The sequence below is a fragment of the Neoarius graeffei genome, chromosome 19 (assembly GCF_027579695.1).
Source record: "Neoarius graeffei isolate fNeoGra1 chromosome 19, fNeoGra1.pri, whole genome shotgun sequence".
Lineage (NCBI taxonomy): Eukaryota > Metazoa > Chordata > Actinopteri > Siluriformes > Ariidae > Neoarius > Neoarius graeffei.
This window is the reverse complement of record NC_083587.1, coordinates 53,846,208-53,867,621: the sequence shown is the minus strand read 5'-3', so window position 1 is coordinate 53,867,621 and position 21,414 is coordinate 53,846,208. Positions and strand designations below refer to the sequence as shown.

The window sequence follows — 21,414 nt, the reverse complement described above, 5'->3', positions numbered from 1 at the left end:
ATGTAGTTGGGTACTTTGTCCACCTCTGGTTGGGAGTAAACACAGACGTGACTATTTGTAACCCCCTTTTTTTTTTTTTTTACATCGGATAACTATCGTAGCGGAGTCGGACATACTTGGGTCAATAAATCGATTTCCCTCCAGTGCATGTATACTGGGACAAGGAGAGTAGTTCAATTAAATGGCTTAGTCAAGCTATAACCGTAGCTTGACTTAACTGCATGTAAACATACTTAATGTGTGTGTGTGTGTGAAATGTTATTAAAATGAAATGTTATTGTGTGCAATAAAATAATTGTCTATAATTTTCTGTCATGGAATATTTTTTTTTTTTTAGCGTTTCACTGTTAAAAGAAAAAGCAGGCTCCACTAGTTGCAGTCTCTTAGGTGGTGTTTACATTAGACCGTATCAGCGGATCATCAGATTAACGTTTTTAAAACGATTCGCGTGCACACAGCAACACCAATACACGATTCGCTTGCACACAGCAACGCCAATACACGGATACGCTCGGCTCCGCAGGCATCCTGCGCTCCAAATCACTCCGCCCTGAACAGCGAGTGCCCTCTGGAGGGTGCGCACTCCGGCCCTGCGCAGCTCACAGAGCGCGCGAGTGAAGCGCACGAGCAGTGATTCGGGACAAATAGCAGGAAGTGAAGTTTGCGCCGTTTTTCAGCAGTCGCGTCACATGACCAACGTGGCATGACCAACGCCAGCGAGTCAGGAAGGTGGATGTCACAGTGACGTTGTCCAATGACGACGTCAGCTAGAGCTCAGCACTGCGTATCCTCGTTCCTCAATGTTTACACAGCACCGGATCAGATACGTACTGGGTTGAATACGTGGGCCCTGGCGGATTCAAACTGTTCCGCCTGTGGAGTTGTTTCCCGGCGTTTTAATGTGCACGGACAGTGCATCCGCGACGAAAACGATACGGATACGGTCTAATGTAAACACCACCTTAGTATTTTGATTTGCAGACATGGTTCAGTTTTTGTCTCAATGATTGCCATTATTAGTACTAAAATGAATATAAATCATTGAATATAAAAAGGATTAATTGGGGGCGTCGTGGCTCAGGTGGTTAAGGCGCCATACCATGAATGCGGGCGACCCGGGTTCGATTCCGACCCGAGGTCATTTCCCGATCCCTTCCCGTCTCTCTCTCTCCCGCTCATTTCCTGTCTCTACACTGTCCTATCCAATAAAGGTGCAAAAAGCCCAAAAAAATATCTTTAAAAAAAAAAAAAAAAAAAAAAAAAAAAAAAAGGATTAATTAAAATTGGTGGAAAGTAAACGTTAGTGCTTTTTCATTCACAGTTTCCATGTCTACTTGTATTTGTTTACAGGGTGGACTTACCACTCTCAATATGGCGGACACGCTGACGTATCGTGTCAATAGACCAACATCGCCAATGCGGTGTCTACGTATGTCTATGTTTTTTTTTTTTTTTCTGATTTGTAACGGCGATTCTGATTGGCTTGCTTCAGGCGCGCGTGTGTGTGTGTGTTCTCAAAATGGTGCATATAGTGTTTACCATCCCCCTATCAAGTAGCATTTGTGAGTGGGGATTCTCAGCAGTCAAAATAATCAAAAGTGACTGGACATCACAGAGAGAGAGAGAGAGGTACGTTTGTGGGTAATTATATGGATCTGTGATGCCTGCTGGAAGACGGAAGGATTGGGAATCGAGCGGCAGTCGTTTGTTTACACCATATACCGTACCAAAACTTGTACCGTCCTAGCAACCTTCACAATGACGCGGACAAAAAGCCCAGAAATTCCTATTTACCCAGGCAAAAACGATACAGGATTTATCTTGTAGTGTCCTGATCCCCAGATCTTTAACCCAGCCACATATAAAAAGTTGTTCTCCTCCATGCTCTTCCAGGTTTTCATCTGTGTCCCCATGTAGAACGATGTCTGTAGCACCAGGTAGTTTGAGATGTCGAGGAACTCAATGGATGGATAATTTCTCATCTCATCTCATCTCATTATCTGTAGCCGCTTTATCCTGTTCTACAGGGTCGCAGGCAAGCTGGAGCCTATCCCAGCTGACTACGGGCGAAAGGCGGGGTACACCCTGGACAAGTCGCCAGGTCATCACAGGGCTGACACATAGACACAGACAACCATTCACACTCACATTCACACCTACGCTCAATTTAGAGCCACCAGTTAACCTAACCTGCATGTCTTTGGACTGTGGGGGAAACCGGAGCACCCGGAGGAAACCCATGCGGACACAGGGAGAACATGCAAACTCCGCACAGAAAGGCCCTCGCCGGCCACGGGGCTCGAACCCGGACCCTCTTGCTGTGAGGCGACAGCGCTAACCACTACACCATCGTGCCACTCTGGATAATTTTCCAACTCATAATAAATGAATGACTTCATTTAAACACAATAAGTTGATCAGCAGGGGCGGCACGGTGGTGTAGTGGTTAGCGCTGTCGCCTCACAGCAAGAAGGTCCTGGGTTCGAGCCCCGGGGCCGGCGAGGGCCTTTCTGTGTGGTTTGCATGTTCTCCCCGTGTCCGCGTGGGTTTCCTCCGGGTGCTCCGGTTTCCCCCACAGTCCAAAGACATGCAGGTTAGGTTAACTGGTGGCTCTAAATTGACCGTAGGTGTGAATGTGAGTGTGAATGGTTGTCTGTGTCTATGTGTCAGCCCTGTGATGACCTGGCGACTTGTCCAGGGTGTACCCCGCCTTTCGCCCGTAGTCAGCTGGGATAGGCTCCAGCTTGCCTGCGACCCTGTAGAAGGATAAAGCGGCTTGAGGAGATGAGATGAGAAGTTGATCAGCAGAGCTGGTGGGGTCGTGCATGTACAGATACAAATAATTAGAAATACAAAAGACTAAACATATGCCCAATCTTTTTTGAAAAAAAAAACAACTAAAAATATGTTAATTATCTTCACATTAAGTTAGTAATTATGCATGCTATTAATTGTCTTTTTGTATTTAGTTACGGCTACAATATGATCAAATTTTATTCTACTAATGTCAAATTTAGGTGGTAAATTTTTTCTTTCATAGGAAAAATCCTTTGTTAGTGTGTAAGAATCTAATCCCATTGAGTGGTTTCTATATCCACTTCTTTTGAGTGTACTTCTTGGTTTTAATAACACTGCAAAAAATATCTTAGCAAGTGAAAATATCTTGAAAATGGTTGAAACGATCTAGCATTTTCTATTAGAAGGATACAAGACACCAATTCTGAGATTATTAAACCTAGTTCTAGATTGCAACCAATTTATTCTAAGATGTCTTATCAAGTAAAAAATATCTGTCCGTGCAGCAAGATCATTTTACTAGTATTAAGTAATTTTCTCCTTAGATTCAGTTTTCAATTTTTTGCAGTGAACCTGCTTGTTTGCTGAAAACAAACATGGCAAGAAGTTCCTGTGTTAATCGACCAGACTCCCCTTTTGGATCATTAATTTCATTAGGATTAAATTTTCTTGTGTTTTCCATGTTTGTAACCTACTTTCATTGTAATCTGTCACATACAGAACGCTAAAAGTGAAAAGCATTGAACACTGCTTACCCAATAAAGTCCACCCATCCATCCATTATCTGTAGCTGCTTATCCTGTCCTACAGGGTCGCAGGCAAGCTGGAGCCTATCCCAGCTGACTATGGGCGAGAGGCGGGGTACACCCTGGACAAGTCGCCAGGCTGACACAGAGACAAACAACCATTCACGCTCCCATTCACACCTACGGTCAATTTAGAGTCACCAGTTAACCTAACCTGCATGTCTTTGGACTGTGGGGGAAACCGGAGCACCCGGAGGAAACCCACGCGGACACGGGGAGAACATGCAAACTCCACACAGAAAGGTCCTCGCCGGCCACTGGGCTCGAACCCAGAACCTTCTTGCTGTGAGGCGACGGTGCTAACCACTACACCACCATCCCAATAAAGTCAAAACCTTCATTAGTTAGCTAAATGCATGTATTTCTGTTCACTTTATTTCCTGATTTGGGGGTATCTAATGAGGTAAATTCACCATGCCAGATGCCAAGAAAATGCATCTTTCAGCCCTTGAAAATGCAAAATTTTATCAGCTCGATCCCCCTCTTGAACTCTCCCCCCACCGGTCCCTTTGGGCCTGATAGTAACCTTTCCTCTTTTTTTGGTCAGCTGCTGTTCTCACCTCTGAGAATAGTGCCAATTTTATGAATCCACCCCACAAAATATGGCCTATCTCTCCCTGAAATTATTATGTCTATGGGCTTAAAAAGGCACAATTTCAGCATTAAATGTCAAAATTTTCTTGGGTGGCTTACAGCCCCCCGCCCCCAAACCCCTGGCTGGTGGGGACTCGCTCCGCTCATAAATCTGTCCCATTGTGTTCAGTGATTTTTATTTTATCTTTTTTTAAACAACACTCACTCCTGTAATTGACAGGGGGAGAGAAAGAAGAGCTGTTCTCTCCTCTTCGGTAAACAGCGCCAGTTATGCTCTCTTGGGTTATGGATGACTGTAGTGTCTGAACTCTCAATTTCCAAAAGATAGCGCAAACTCTTAAACAGATGTGCCACTTGAAAGTTGATACAATTTTATATAACATGATATAAAATTAATATACTATGTAAGTATATGTGGCCAGCCATTTTATTTTTTTTACCTTTTTCTTTTCTCAGTACTTTCAGTCTAGCACAATTGACTGTCTCTTTGGGCTTGGACCATATTAGTGCTCATAGAGCATTTATCAGTGTTACCACAGATGTACATGTTAAGTATTTTTCTTTTTCTCTTAGGCTGCCCGGATCATTGCCAAGCTGGCGGTCTGGGGCCGGGATCTGATGGAAGGGCGTGATCTGAACTACTACTTCAACTGGATCAAGGTTCAGCTTAGTTTCCGGGTAGAAAAGCATACATACTTCTATTCTGTAATATGAATAGGATAACAATTTTTAATAGTTCATAAACTCACCTTTTTGTATGTGTGATCAGTTTCCCAAATTTCACATTGCATAATGGGATTAATCCCCACTTAAAGGGGAACTGAAGTCATTTTTAAACTTGCTTTATTTCTTAATTAACGTGTTGTTCAATTACGTTTTCAGTTTTAGTAACCTTATATCGTGACTCGTATTGGCATATTATATTACACTTATCAGCCTTTTTGGTTTTTAGCCATGTTGAATGTAGTTCGTATGGTCCATGGCAGGCGTCGCTTATCCACGCGATCTTCACGAGACTTGTGCGAGACTTCAAACATGAAGCGTTGGTGCCGCCATTTTGAAAACTGTTTACACAGCGGCCAGATTGCCATATTCCAATTTAGATTAATTTTGAGATTTGCCAGCTTCATCAGTGATGGAGTGTCAGTCCTGCGCGATGTGGCATGTGGAGGCCAAGTGGACTCCAGCACGTGTGCCGTGAACAAGGTGCACCTGAGCTCAATTAAGGAACTGTGTGTTTGCCTATTTAAGGACTGTGCTGATGCATTTGCATCGCAAAGTATTACGATACGCATGTACGCATTACCGAGTCTTTCTGCCCGTTGTCTTGATTTCCTGTTTCATGATCCTTGTGCCCGTTTCTCGTTCTTGTCCTCGCTTAGCCTTTGATGTACTGTTTGCGCCTCGACCGACCCTTTTGCCTGTATTCTCGTTTTTGATCTAGCCTGCCGTTTTGGATCGTTTGCCTGTGTATATATTGTCTCACTGTATATATATTCTGCACTTTATTAAACTGTATACTTCTGCACATACTTCCGCCTCCATCGCGTACGTGACATGGAGATTATTCCATGAGCCATTCCACCGAATCGGTGCCATTTCCGTCCCTAGAAAATTATATGTATAAATGCACATAAAAATGTACTTTAAAATACATTTCCTTATTACGCTGAATGTCCTGCACATTGATCCGATTTCAAATTTAAGATATATAATTGTAAAACACTAAAAAATAGCATGTGTTACCTGTCCCCGCACTCTAACTTTATACTTAACTATGAAATATTATGATTAAAATCCTTCAGAAACAGTATTTCTTTTGCACTGTTGTGTGACTCCATATCCTATCCATTGTTTAAATATATTTTTTTCATAAGAAATCCACAATATCTTAGTTAAAATACACATTTTAGTCGTGTCCGTGGGTTTTCACTCAGTCCTGTTACCCAAACATATTACCCCATCTGACAAATTTGGAACATTCCATAAATCACATGCTCAACAGGAAGTTACATCAGTTGTGTCTTCTGAAGGCCATGGGAAAACCAAAAGTTAGTTCTCTCATTTACTTTTCTGTATATCGTCGCTGTCAGTTCAAAACCTGCTATGTGACAATTTAGGTCAAATTGGGTTCTCTATGCTGATTGGTCAATTTTGACCTCGTGCTTCCATTTATGCTAATTAGAAAAGCTAATAATAGAACAAGTAGACTTTTACTGGCTTCTCAGCTTATTTCAGAGTTTTATTCAGTTTTTTACGTCTCCTGTAAAAAAGGAAAAATGTCACACAGCAGGTTTTGACCTGACAGCGACGATATTTTATTATTTTTTAACTTTGACTGATAAGGTCAATGTCAACATACTGTCCTGTTACTTAAATCATTTCTTAGATGATATTTGTTTATTTTAAAAATACAGATTTTTGGTAAATCACTAGAATGTGCCAAGTGTGGTCATGCTATTAGCGATGATGCCATGTGGCTTAATTCCATGTATTAGCTAATCCTAGGCTAAAACCTCAGTCCTGTTACTTTCAGTCCTGTTACTCATATAAAGAGTATGCAGTCATCTTTGACTTCCAAACCTTGTAAAAAAAAAAAAATAATAATAACGTAGCCTGGGGTTGACCAATACACATTTTGAATAGTTAAATGTGTGTGTTATTATAATCAGTGTTGAAAAGATATAACAAATTAAGTTTAATTTGGGAGTGGTACAACAAGCAAATGGCACCCATTCGGTGGAATGTCCCCCATACGACTTTGAACCAACGTGGAATAGAGAAGAGTTGGAAAGACGACAGGATAAGGATGAGTCCATCGCGCTGGTATTTACGTCATTACTGTCGCACAATTAAAACGTGCCAGATCAGGCGGCTGGTGGGTTTTCAAAATAATAAATACATGCATGTATTTTTGTGATAAATACATATATACTGGGCGGCATGGTGGTGTAGTGGTTAGTGCTGTCGCCTCACAGCAAGAAGGTCCAGGTTCGAGCCCCGTGGCCGGTGAGGGCCTTTCTGTGTGGAGTTTGCATGTTCTCCCTGTGTCCGCGTGGGTTTCTTCCGGGTGCTCCGGTTTCCTCCACAGTCCAAAGACATGCAGGTTAGGTTAACTGGTGACTCTAAATTGACCGTAGGTGTGAATGTGAGTGTGAATGGTTGTCTGTGTCTATGTGTCAGCCCTGTGATGACCTGGCGACTTGTCCAGGGTGTACCCCGCCTTTCGCCCGTAGTCAGCTGGGATAGGCTCCAGCTTGCCTGTGACCCTGTAGAAGGATAAAGCGGCTAGAGATAATGAGATGAGATGAGATGTTGCTTTTAGTAGCAGGTGGTAGTAAAACGATATCATAAGCAGGCTTGTAGTACTCGAGTCCAGGACTCAGACTGGAGTCAGACTCATCTCATCTCATTATCTCTAGCTGCTTTATCCTGTTGTACAGGGTCGCAGGCAAGCTGGAGCCTATCCCAGCTGACTACGGGCAAAAGGTGGGGTACACCCTGGACAAGTCACCAGGTCATCAGAGGGCTGACACATAGACAACCATTCACACTCACACCTACGGTCAATTTAGAGTCACCAGTTGACCTAACCTGCATGTCTTTGGGCTGTGGGGGAAACCGGAGCACCCGGAGGAAACCCACGCGGACAACATGCAAACTCTGCACAGAAAGGCCCTCACCGGCCACGGGGCTCGAACCCGGACCTTCTTGCTGTGAGGCGACAGCGCTAACCACTACACCACCGTGCCACCCGGAGTCAGGCTCATGTCTTAAATTCATTAATTGTTTTATTAAAGAAAAAGAAACCTAATAAAATTGGAAGTTTGTGATTCGTATTCGGTAGCTTTTGGTCCACTAAACAAAAATAATTGGGTGTCAGGGAAAATTTGAAAAGCAGTCTACCTTTAAAGGCCGAGAGAAATGTGCGGGTTTGGTTTTTTTTGTGCTAAAACAGAATAGTAGTTAAATTCAGCAAGGTTTATTGAGTCCCTGGACAGAGACAACTATTCTCTAAACCACATGGTCTCATCTCATCTCATTATCTCTAGCCGCTTTATCCTTCTACAGGGTCACAGGCAAGCTGGAGCCTATCCCAGCTGACTACGGGCGAAAGGCGGGGTACACCCTGGACAAGTCGCCAGGTCATCACAGGGCTGACACATAGACACAGACAACCATTCACACTCACATTCACACCTACGGTCAATTTAGAGTCACCAGTTAACCTAACCTGCATGTCTTTGGACTGTGGGGGAAACCGGAGCACCCGGAGGAAACCCACGCGGACACAGGGAGAACATGCAAAGTCCGCACAGAAAGGCCCTCAGCGGCCACGGGGCTCGAACCTGGACCTTCTTGCTGTGAGGTGACAGCGCTAACCACTACACCACCGTGCCACCCTAAACCACATGGTAGTGGATATATTCGCACACAAAAGCAGAGCAAATTTAGCCCTTTTAGAACCAAGCAAGAAGCCAAGCAACCGGAAGTAGCAGACAGGAGCCATGTAATGTCAAGAGTGTATGTCGGCCACGAACAACAACATGAGCGACTAAAGCGAGCAGGAATTTAGTGAGGGTGAAAATTCAAGTTTTAGTAGTGTTTTTGTTGGTTCAAGTTGATGACGAGGTACTGACAGAGGAAGAAGTGGCCAGCGACAGGGAAGAAGAGAGAGGTATCGAACCGTACCGATTCAAGCCAGAATTGTCCGATGAGAGCAGGGTCACTGACCATGACAATGATGAACCTTAAGTTTTGATTTGATCCACAGCTTCAGCCAGTCTTTAAACGCTCATAACTCGGCCACCGGAGGTCCCAGCGAAGCCAAATTTTGCAGGCACCTCCCTCTACAAGATGCCCTACGAACCAGCATGGGCATGGCCTGGTAGGACCGCGCATCGGGACGTTATTCACCCTGGCGAGAGCCCCGGCTACTCCACGCCTTGAGTTTCTATATGATTCATGGCTACAGCTGGACTTTAAAAATTCATAACTCGGCGAGGGATGCTTGAAGCGAAGTGAAATTTCGCAGGCACGTACCTCTCCCCATGCCCTCAGAAACCAGCACAGGCACGGCCCGCTATGACCACACCTTGGGACATTATTTGCCCTGGCGCAAGCTCCACTCCTTGCCGTGCGCTTTAATATGAACCACAGCTCCAGGCGGATTTTAAAAATTCATAACTCTGCCAGGGAAGCTTGCAGCGAGGCAAAATTTTCCTCTCCCTGTGCCCTCGCGAACCGGCACAGGCCGCTAGGACCGCGCCTCAGGACGTTATTTGCCCTAGCGCGACCTCACCTCCACACCTTAAGGGATTTGGATGACTGGAAGTTGAAGATGAATTCCTCAAGTTAGTAGTATTACAGTATGTTGGAAACAAAATGCTTTGCAATTCATTGTAGCAAAGTCTTGACTAATTAGTGATTATCTTTCGGGAAAAGGAACAGGGCCACTCCCTCCACTGCATTTGTGTTGCTGCACCCGGCACCGATACCTGGGTGCTTTCCCTTTTTTCTCTCCCCCTTCTTCTCCATAACAGTCATAAATTGTAGTTTAATGACTGGTCTCTCTTTCTACGTCGTGTTCTGTCGCAAGTTTCCGTCAAAATGAATGTGATGTAGCAGAGAGTCGGACAGAAGCTACACCGTGTGGACGTCAGTGGAAAAAACACAGGTAAAACCACTCGAACTCGTGACAACACTTGAAGGCCAGCTAATAATAGCGACATTGGTACTAGGATTCCCTTGGCGGGAAATTTAAGCTTGACAAATTCTGAATGTTTACGACGTGGGTTTCAATGATAAGTTTTCATTGTCGGGACTTGTACTATTATTATCCGAGGGAGAAAGGGGTACATTTCTCTCAGCCTTTAAGTAAAGATTTAAAAGTGGATAAATTATCAGCATCTTTAATGAACTTTGGCGACATATTCCAAACTTTGGAATCCAAAGATTTGGAGGTGCTGATGCAAACGCCCTATCGCCGAACGTCTTTTAAGTGAAATATGGTAATGGTCTTGATAAAAGCTCATTATTAGATCTTAAACTATACTTGGACACCTCTTTGATCTCAATTAAACTAGATATGTAATTGGGGCAGTGCCCTTAATGGCTTTAAAAGTAATGACTAAAATTTTATTTCATGGCAAATCTAATATTAATTATTGGACTGAGCCATAATGTTGGTACTCTCCTCCTCTTTGCACCACACTAATGCACTTGATTATTATGCATGCTGAACTTTTGATTTAAAAAACCTGATGAAAATAACACTTACAATTCACGTACAACACAATCACAGTAGCACTTTAATGAAAGTACCTTTAATTAAGCGAGAAATGTGGCTTTTGTGGCTCTGCTTCTCAAATTTTATTATATTGACGACAAGAAGCACTTACATTTTCAGTTATGCTCATAAATCACCTCACTGCAAAAGAGCAAAATTAACATACTGGATAGAAAAACACCATTAATTTTGGTTGGGGAAAAAAAGCTACATGACCATTTCTCTGCAGCTTGTAAGGCTCTTAGACTACCATGAATTTCTTCATCCTTGTTTTTTACTCTCCAGTTGTATACAGAGGTGGACAAATCATGACAAATCATGAAGCTAGCAGACCAGAAGTTCAATTAACAAGGCTAAAAATCAGCAATTAATATAATTCAAAAGTCTAGCAAAAGTTAAAAAAAAAAAACTGAACTGGGGTGTTCTTTTGTCGCATTCAAAGATGCTATTTGAGACTAACTAGAATCATTTTTGCTCACTGAGTTACTTAAATGTGGATATTTACTTAAATACTGCATATTATGTGATCATTAGAAATATAGGGGGGGCTGCAAACGTAGGTATACAGTAAGGATTATTCCAGTATTACCAGTATGATAATAGTGGTGGGGGTGGCACGGTGGTTAGCACTGTCGCCTCACAGCAAGAAGGTTCTGGGTTCGAGCCCAGTGGCTGACGGGGGCCTTTCTGTGTGGAGTTTGCATGTTGTCTGCATGGGTTTCCTCCAGGTGCTCCGGTTTCCCCTACAGTCCAAAGACATGCAGGTTAGGCTAATCAGTGGTTCTAAATTGACCGTAGATGTGAATAGTTGTCTGTCTCTATGTGTCATTTTTCCAATAGCCTTCTAGCTTTTCCACGTGATCTCTACCAAACTGCAGATGAGCAGCAATGTTCTTTTTGGAGAGCAGTGGCTTTCTCCTTGCAACCCTGCCATGCACACCATTGTTGTTCAGTGTTCTCCTGATAGTGGACTCATGAACATTAGCCAATGTGAGAGAGGCCTTCAGTTGCTTAGAAGTTACCCTGGGGTCCTTTGTGGCCTCACTGACTATTACACGCCTTGCTCTTGGAGTGATCTTTGTTGGTCGACCACTCCTGGGGAGGGTAACAATGGTCTTGAATTTCCTCCATTTGTACACAATCTGTCTGACTGTGGATTGGTGGAGTCCAAACTCTTCAGACATGGTTTTCTAGCCTTTTCCAGCCTGATGAGCATCATCAGTGCTTTTTCTGAGGTCCTCAGAAATCTCCTTTGTCCGTGCCATGATACACTTCCACAAACATGTGTTGTGAAGATCAGACTTTGATAGATCCCTGTTCTTTAAATAAAACAGGGTGCCCACTCACACTTGATTGTCATCCCGATTTAAAACACCTGACTCTTATTTCACCTTCAAATTAACTGCTAAACCTAGAGGTTCACATACTTTTGCCATTCACAGATATGTGATATTGGATCATTTTCCTCAATAAATAAATGACCAAGTATAATATTTTTGTCTCATTTGTTTAACTGGGTTCTCTTTATCTACTTTTAGGACTTGTGTGAAAATCTGATGATGTTTTAGGTCCAATTCCACAACTGTAGTAATCCATATTGTCAAGAACCGCTCAACTAAGTAAAGAGAAACGACATCCATCATTACTTTAAGACATGAAGTGAATTTTAATTAATAAATATAAAGAAAAACCACTGAATGAGAAGGTGTGTCCAAACTTTTGGCTGGTGCTGTAGGATAACCATCCATTATCTGTAGCTGCTTATCCTATCCTACAGGGTCGCAGACAAGCTGGATCCTATCCCAGCTGACTATGGGTGAGAGGCAGGGTACACCCTGGACAAGTCACCAGGTCATCGCAGGGCTGACACCTAGACACAGACAACCATTCATGCTCACACCTACGGTCAATTTAGAGCCACCAATTAGCCTAACCTGCATGCCTTTGGGGGGAAAACCGGAGCACCCGGAGGAAATCCACACAGAAAGGCCTTTGCCGGCCGCTGGGTTTGAACCCAGGACCTTCTTGCTGTGAGGCGACAGTGCTAACCACTACACCACCGTGCCACCCTCTGTAGGATAACTTACTGTTTTATTAAATAACCATATGTGATGATTCAGTTCATTCTGAACACCCATTGCTTTTAAAGTATGCATGTGGTAGTTTAGATAAATCATCTTCTTTTGGCTGCTCCCGATTAGGGGTCGCCACAGCAGATTTTTCGTCTCCGTTGCTCCCTGTCTTCCGCATCCTACTCTACCACACCTGCCACTTTCATGTCCTCTCTCACCACATCCATGTATCTCCTCTTTGGCCTTCCTCGTTTTCGTGTGCTTGGCAGCTCCATCCTCAACATTCTCCTTCCAACATGCTCTGCATCTCTTCTCAGGATGTGCCCATACCATCTCAGTCTCATCTCTCTTAGCTTAATCCCCAAGCTCTCCATATGTGCTGTCCCTCTGATGTGCTCACTCCTTATCCTGTTCAACCTCCCATCGCAAACCTTAACATCCTCAACTCCGCCACCTCCAACTTTGCCTCCTGTCTCTTCGTTAAGGGGACGGTCTCCAATCCATACATCACAGCTGGTCTCACTACTGTCTTATACATCTTACCTTTCACTTTTGCTGGGACTTTCCGATCACAAATGACTCCCGAAATCCTTCTCCAACTGCTCCACCCTGCCTGCACTCTCTTTCTCACCTCACTATCGCAGCTCCCATTTTCCTGCACAGTTGACCCCAGGTAGTTTAGATAAATAATGTTACAACTAGGGCGGCACGGTGGTGTAGTGGTTAGCGCTGTCGCCTCACAGCAAGAAGGTCCGGGTTCAAGCCCCGTGGCCGGCGAGGGCCTTTCTGTGTGGAGTTTGCATGTTCTCCCTGTGTCCACGTGGGTTTCCTCTGGGTGCTCTGGTTTCCCCCACAGTCCAAAGACATGCAGGTTAGGATAACTGATGACTCTAAATTGACCGTGAGTGTGAATGGTTGTCTGTCTCTGTGTGTCGGCCCTGCGATGATCTGGCGACTTGTCCAGGGTGTACCCCGCCTTTTGCCCGTAGTCAGCTGGGATAGGCTCCAGCTTGCCTGCGACCCTGTAGAACAGGATAAAGCGGCTAGAGATAATGAGATGAGATGAGATGTTACAAATAACATTTGTTATATGGACATAGTGTATATAGTACATTTATTCTATCCACATTCACTGGATATGAGCAATAGCACGCTCTGATTGGCTACTGTACTACTAGGCTATCAGCTCATATACCGTGAGTAGAGCAAAACAAAATGGCAGAGCGTGTTGCTGAACCATCCATCCACCCATTATCCGTAGCAGCTTATCCTGTCCTACAGGGTCGCAGGCAAGCTGGAGCCTATCCCAGCTGACTACGAGCGAAAAGCGGGGTACACCCTGGACAAGTCGCCAGGTAATCGCAGGGCTGACACATAGACAACCATTCATGCTCACATTCACACCTATAGTCAGTTTAGAGCCACCAATTAGCCTAACCTGCATGTCTTTGGGGGAAACCGGAGCACCCAGAGGAAACCCACGCAGATACGGGGAAAGCATGCAAACGCCACACAGAAGGGCCTTCGCTGGCCGCTGGGCTCGAACCCAGGACCTTCTTGCTGTGACGCGACAGTGCTAACCACTACACCACCGTACCACCCTGTTGCTGAATCAACTGAGGACAAAAAAAAAAAAATCAACCTCAAAAACAAAACCCCAAAAAAATAAATAAAAAAAAGGCAACAAAATATGGAATGAAAGAAATTGATGTTCCGAACATATCTTTTATTTTTCAAGAGTTACTATGATGGCATTTTTCACAAATTGCGCCTGTCATTTTGCCAGCTTGTTTACATTCTACGCGGAAATTATTTTGTCAGATGTTTTGTATAAAGTTTTTATTTATCATCTCATCTCATTATCTCTAGCCGCTTTATCCTGTTATACAGGGTCGCAGGCAAGCTGGAGCCTATCCCAGCTGACTACGGGTGAAAGGTGGGGTACACCCTGGACAAGTCACCAGGTCATCACAGGGCTGACACACAGACACAGACAACCATTCACACTCACATTCACACCTACGGTCAATTTAGAGTCACCAGTTAACCTAACCTGCATGTCTTTGGACTGTGGGGGAAACCGGAGCACCCGGAGGAAACCCACGCGGACACAAGGAGAAAATGCAAAATCCGCACAGAAAGGCCCTCGCTGGCCATGGGGCTCGAACCTGGACCCTCTTGTTGTGAGGCGACAGCGCTAACCACTACACCACCGTGCCACAAATTTTATTTGTCAAATTTGCAAAAAATAAAAATGCTCCATTTCTCAAAATCCCGTGAATGTGGATAGAATAAAACGGTTATTACACTCAATCTCGTCCTACATGGCTTGTAGCCAACTTGGTGCTATGCACCTCATCGGCTATCATCTCATGTACAACTCGAGTTCATGGAATAATAACTGTTAAATGAATGCTACACCATATAGATTTTTCTTCCATATTGGATTCCTATACTTGTGTAGCTTTCCAGCGTCCAGTCTTACAGCCAAAGTTCTGTCAACAAATCAACATCTAAGTCGGTATCTCAGCACACATGCTTTTCTTTCTTTTCTTTTGTTATATCTTTTGTTAGGGCGGCACGGTGGTGTAGTGGTTAGCGCTGTCGCCTCACAGCAAGAAGGTCCGGGTTCGAGCCCCGTGGCCGGCGAGGGCCTTTCTGTGCGGAGTTTGCATGTTCTCCCCGTGTGGGTTTCCTTCGGGTGCTCCGGTTTCCCCCACAGTCCAAAGACATGCAGGTTAGGTTAACTGGTGACTCTAAATTGACCGTAGGTGTGAATGTGAGTGTGAATGGTTGTCTGTGTCTATGTGTCAGCCCTGTGATGACCTGGCGACTTGTCCAGGGTGTACCCCGCCTTTTGCCCGTAGTCAGCTGGGATAGGCTCCAGCTTGCCTGCGACCCTGTAGAACAGGATAAAGCGGCTAGATATAATGAGATGAGATGAGATCTTTTGTTAGAAACTACATGGTTCACGTGCAGGAACAGGAACCATCTCTCCCAGTGAAGTGTGTATGTCACATAGAGGTTTTGGTCAGCTTTCAGAAGGGCATCTGTGCTCAGTGTGGCATTAACTGACCTCTGCTGCATATCTGTTTCATTCACCTGTACTCAATTTCCTCTTTACCACTACAACTATGCTTCTTTGCTCCACTCCCTCTCGGCTTTATTCATCTGAGACCAACCAATGCTTTTGTAGGCTCATCTCATCTCATTATCTCTAGCCGCTTTATCCTGTTCTACAGGGTCGCAGGCAAGCTGGAGCCTATCCCAGCTGACTACGGGCGAAAGGCGGGGTACACCCTGGGCAAGTCGCCAGGTCATCACAGGGCTGACACATAGACACAGACAACCATTCACACTCACACCTACGGTCAATTTAGAGTCATCAGTTAACCTAACCTGCATGTCTTTGGACTGTGGGGGAAACCGGAGCACCCGGAGGAAACCCACGCAGACACGGGGAGAACATGCAAACTCCGCACAGAAAGGCCCTCATCAGCCACGGGGCTCGAACCCGGACCTTCTTGCTGTGAGGCGACAGCGCTAACCACTACACCACCGTGCCTCCGCTTTTGTAGGCTGTATACAGTATTTTACATTTGTTTCTGGTCAAATGAATACTATTTTCAACTGATTTTTTTTTTCCATCTGACACCGTCTCTGTAAGTACGTTAAAGGAACGTGGGAAGATTGGGTTCACAATCTTCCACTGATTAACTCAGGATTAGTAGTTCTAATATGTGCAGATATTTTTGTCATGCCATTCTTTAATCTGCTGGTGCGATGCCAGCTTGTACTTCCCTAATTAAATTTTCTATCAGCACTCCTGAAATCTCAGCCCACTAATTTGCTGCTTTTCACAATATCTCGGCATTTCTTTTAACGAGCACTCAGCTTTTATGCATAGTTCCTTCATGCTGGTCTGCAACATCATTCTCTCTCTCTCTCTCTCTCTGTTCTCTCAGTGATTAATTGAATCTTGTTTCTTCTCTCAGCCACTCTGCTAACCTCTCTCTATCCAGGTTGCAGACGCCACTGTCTTGTTTCTACTGCATTGTGGGACTGTGTGTCTCTTTAAAATTGCATGTTCAAGATTCTCCCTAGGTCTTGCACATGCATAAACAAATGCAAAAGGATTGTCACTTAAAGCATGTACGCAGAGCCATGGTCTCACTTTTGTTTATAAATGCCTTGAGACCTCAAGAATGGCACAGGAATAGTTTTAAGCGTTAACAATAAAGCTAATATAGTAATTTTTACGATTAAAGTGATTTATATAGGTAGCGGTCTGAGTGAATGGCCTTGACATCCGTAATGTCACAGCAGGAAGTCTATCGGTCTCATCGCCATTTCCGCTATACTAAAACACAGAGCTGACTGCAACTCTGATCCTCCATTTTGAGCTAATTTATCGCCATGCCACGTAGATTTGTTGCTGCACCCACCAGCAACACGACAGAAGGTGGATTTACATTGCATTCATGGCCCAAGAATGTTCAAACTACAAAGATTTGGATGCGTTTTGCGAGAAGTTCACGGGCACGTTGGGCGCCTATGAAGTGGTCTCTCCTCTGCTCTGCACATTTTACTGAAGACTCGTACAAGACCTCTGATCTGTTGAGGAACATTGGCTATAAGCCCATATTGCAAGAAGGTGCAGTACCAACAATTAAAGAAAACTACAAGAAAAGGAAAGTGTTTATTTTATTTATTTATTTATTTATTTATTTATTTAAAAAGCAAAGTTCAGTTGCACCAGTCCTCCTGGAGTGAGCTGAGTGTTGTTCCTAAAAGCCGGGATGGAACGGGACGGGACATATCGCTCAGGCAGTGACCTCCCCGTGGTTGTTGCTAAAACCGGTGACGTCCCATTTCGTCCTAGGTTTTAGCAATTGCCTGAGCCGAGCAGTAATGGCGGAGTACTCAGTATGGACAAAATAGAGAATGAGTGGAGCAGCCGTCTTATTTCTAAACTGGATATTGCTGCCATCTCGCCCTTACATGGGAGAAGCGAATGAACGGAGAACTGAACGAACAACTGAAAGTCAGATTGTTTCAAAACAATCGGCTACAAGGTCGGCCTCCAAGAAGCGAGAACAGACGGGTAAGCTCCGACTCTCATTTGGATATAAAACAACAAAAACACTTTGTTTACCTGCATTTAGATTAATACATGTAAGTTGTATTGTGTGTTTAAGTTAGCAGTGTAAGATTATTTAATTTGCTTCAGAATGTGATTGTCTCAGTTCATCTTATTATTTAATTAGCCTTTTACGTTTTATCAGTGAAAATGCGTGCATGTACATGTATGTTGCATAAGTTATAACACCTATCCTGTTTTAATGAGAGTCAACCCACAATCAATGAAGCCAAATCAGTCTTAGTTGAGCAAGTCGGTAACGGTATTTCTTACTTTCACCATAAATTTTTATTTATATGACTTTGGTTTATAGCTGTCAAAGGCCTCGGCTTTAAAACCGGTTACCGCTGTGACGTCACGCTCTCAGGGCTGGCTGGCTCAGTGCGGCAGCTCAAATGACAACTTCGCGGTCGATTTTAACTCTCAAAAATATATATTTTTTTATTCCCATTTATGCAGCATACAAGAGTCAAGGATGGCAATACTGTCCACTTAGAAATTGATTTATAAATGAAGGTTCTGCGTATCTGCTTTAAGGTGGTCTTGTTTCATTGTGTTCTCTTTGCTAACTCCTACACAGGATGGCTTTATCCTATACACCCTTTCCCTTGCTTCTGTGGATTGTTAATATTGCACATCTTCTGACTGTGTTGCCCTGTCTGTCTGTTTGTGTCCCCGCACAGAGCTCTCAGTACGTTCAGTGTGTCGCTTGTTGCCTGCAGATGATGCTGAAGGTGAATGAGTATAGATTTGCCTGGGTCGAAGCTGATGGAGTGAACTGGTAAGACTCAATACATCAAATGTAAATACTTGTTTTCTTATTTAACTGTTTAGTAGCATTAGGAAAAATCAACTGCATTAATTAGAGCAGTGTTTCCCAATCCTTCTCCTGGCGTTCCCCTGTCCTGCATATCTTTGCTGTATTCTTGCACCTGATTAAATTAGATGCTCTTGGTTAAATCAGGTGTGCTCAGCTGATGAGTTCAGTCGGGTAGGTGGAGCAGGGAAAGATGGAAATCATGCAGAACAGGACTGAGAATCAGTGAATTAGAACATTAATTACCAGACTTTGATAACCATTGGAGGAGCACAAATGAGACCACAGAGGTATTAAATGCATTTTGTTTTGACGGAGGAAATGAGCAGTCATGCGAATAATGCAAACTTCCCCACAATATTGGTTTCTGTTTACAGCCCCGTTGTTTTAACAGTTTGAACGCTATACACACTCCTCTATCTGCACCTTTTCAGACTATAATCCATGCGACCGTGTTGATGTCTACAGACAGATTTGCAAAAAATGTGTGTGTGCTGTGCTTCTTCTAGCATCATGGCAGTGCTGAGTAACAAGTGTGACTTCCAGTTGCAATACCACATGATCTTCTGCATATGGCTTCTAGCCTTCAGCCCTCAGCTGTGTGAACAATTGCACCGCTACAACGTGGTGCCCGCCCTCTCTGACATTCTGCAGGAGTCCATCAGAGTGAAGGTCACCCGCACCATCCTCGCTGCTTTCAGGGTACGCACATCTCGACCAGCTGATTCACCGTCAACTGGGATATAAAGTCTTTATAGGCTATTGGGGAACTAGCTGGATTATTCTAAAAAAGTGACCGGGTATAGTACAGAGAAGGGACAAATACATAGGAGAGTAGTGTACTAAAGAGTAAAGCACTGACAGAGGGTCCGAGTGTGCTAATTTTGAGTGTGCTCTTACCAGTCCAAGCTAGTATCAGCTAACTAACTTGCCTAACTTTGTACCGAGATGAAGTTTAAAGGGGAACTGAAGTCATTTTTAAACTTACTTTATTTCTTAATTAACATGTTATTCAGTTACGTTTTCGGTTTTAGTAACCTTGTATCGTGTCTCGTATTGGCACCTAATTGCAATTAAATATTATACTTATCGGCCTATTCGGTTTTTAGCCATGTTGAATTTAGTTCATTTGGTCCTCGGCAGGCGTCGCTTATCCGCGTGATCTTCACGAGACTTGTGCGAGACTTTGAAACGTGAAGTGTCAGCCAGGTGTCAGTGCCGCCATTTGGAAAACTGTTTTCCAAACGAAGTATTGCACAAAAATGAGTTTAAATGACGATTACTGCCTTTTTTTTTTCAAACTTGCTATCAAATGATTGCTATCAAAACAAACAAAACTTCTGGCTTGATTACATCAGCATTCGAAAGAGGGCGCGCGTCTTTTGACTACCCCGTGTCCGAAATTGCTCCCTACTCACTCTATAGGGCACTATATAGTGCAGACACCATTTTGTAATGCTGTCTGAAACAATAGTGAGGATTATTTACACCCTATATAGTGCACTCAAAGTATCCCACAATGCATCACGAAAAGTAGTGTACAACCGATGGTCACTAACCAAAGCAATATATCCCATCATGCAAATGGTCGCGCTGAAAGAAATCAAATTAAAAGTCTCAAATTTGATTTAATAAAAGGCAGCGGCAAAGAAGAAAGTATTCAGCCTTGATTTAAAAAAAAATTTGAAAGATACAGGTACTTTGTATTGAATGAATGAATGAACCCTTTATTATCACTGTACCAGTGAAATTGACCATCAACCTGTCCTTACATACATACATACACATAATTAACAGAGGGGGAGTAGACAGGACAGGAAGACAGGAAAAAAAAAGAAATTGCAGAGAACATGAGGAAAGGAGAGGAGAAAAAAGCAACCCCCACTCTATGCTCCTGCGAGGAGTACAGTGTGGGAGCATTAAAAAAAAAACCTCAGCACATAAGCACAAAAAACACAAGTACACTTTACAACATGAAAACACGGGACTTGAGGGGGGGAAGGGGGAAAAGGGGGGCAATCAGGGGTGGGGGGAAGGGGGGGAGGTAGAGATAACCCAGCGCAAGCAAGCAGCCGTCCGCTCCTGCAGCCATGAGGGCGCTGGTCATGCACCCGCTTGTCACACTGGGGGTGAAAGCAGTGACCGCGGGAAGTGGGGGAAGGAATGCGAGGAGTGCAAGAGCATCTCACAGCAGTGACCTTCAGGGGGAGATGTCCCAGCAACGGCCTTGGCCAAGGCCGGTGCTGTCTCAGGGAGCCGAAAGTAGATAAGATTGGGATTGTTTGGTCTTGCAAGCAGACGCATTCTTTGCACGTCCACTCCGCTCGACCATATCTGTCCATTTCGTCCATTTTGTTCAATTTGGTCTCTGAAATATTTATTCTTTGCAAAGCCGAAAGCTTCTCCAAGATGACAACCATGTTGTGGTTCAAGTTCTGAATAGCCACCGTCTGAGTTCCGACAGCTCTGCCCACCGCTTCAATCATGTCGGGCAGCTTTGTGGGGCTTTGAACAGCTGTCACCGTTGTCTGATTTCCTCGATATACCAGGGCAATGCCTAATCCAATCAGCAAAAGTCCTGTAATCATGGTTCCGAATAGGTAGATATCTTCAGTGTCCTCCACAGAAAGAATTGCCAGGCACACGACCCGCCACCGCTCCCACGCATCCATCGTGTAACCAGCCGCGAACGTTCTGGCAGGACAGGCGGGTTCCCCCGAACCCAGGCTTCTCGTCGAGAAAACTGTGTCAATTTCGTTAGGAGACCAGTTTATCAATTCCATGCTTTTTTTTAGTTTAGAGAGCAATGCGGAGAGAGTCTCTCAGAAGTATAGACAGACGAGACGAGACAAAGAAGCACAAACAGGGAAAAAAAGGAGGGAGAGGGAGAGCAGAGAAAA

The 21,414-nt window shown here is 44.1% G+C and overlaps 1 protein-coding gene across 2 annotated transcripts in view; it reads left to right on the top strand.

The window, feature by feature from the left end:
- Positions 1-21,414, top strand: part of LOC132867409 (V-type proton ATPase subunit H-like) — a 73,544-nt gene that overhangs the window by 31,359 nt on the left and 20,771 nt on the right. Inside the window, exons 5-8 of one of the 2 annotated variants that reach the window (XM_060900304.1) lie at positions 4,770-4,874; positions 15,515-15,562; positions 18,381-18,478; positions 19,024-19,216. In XM_060900304.1, coding sequence (XP_060756287.1) covers positions 4,770-4,874; positions 15,515-15,562; positions 18,381-18,478; positions 19,024-19,216 — 444 coding nt within the window. The remainder of the gene's footprint in view (positions 1-4,769; positions 4,875-15,514; positions 15,563-18,380; positions 18,479-19,023; positions 19,217-21,414) is intronic. The other variant, XM_060900305.1, reaches the window with a different exon arrangement.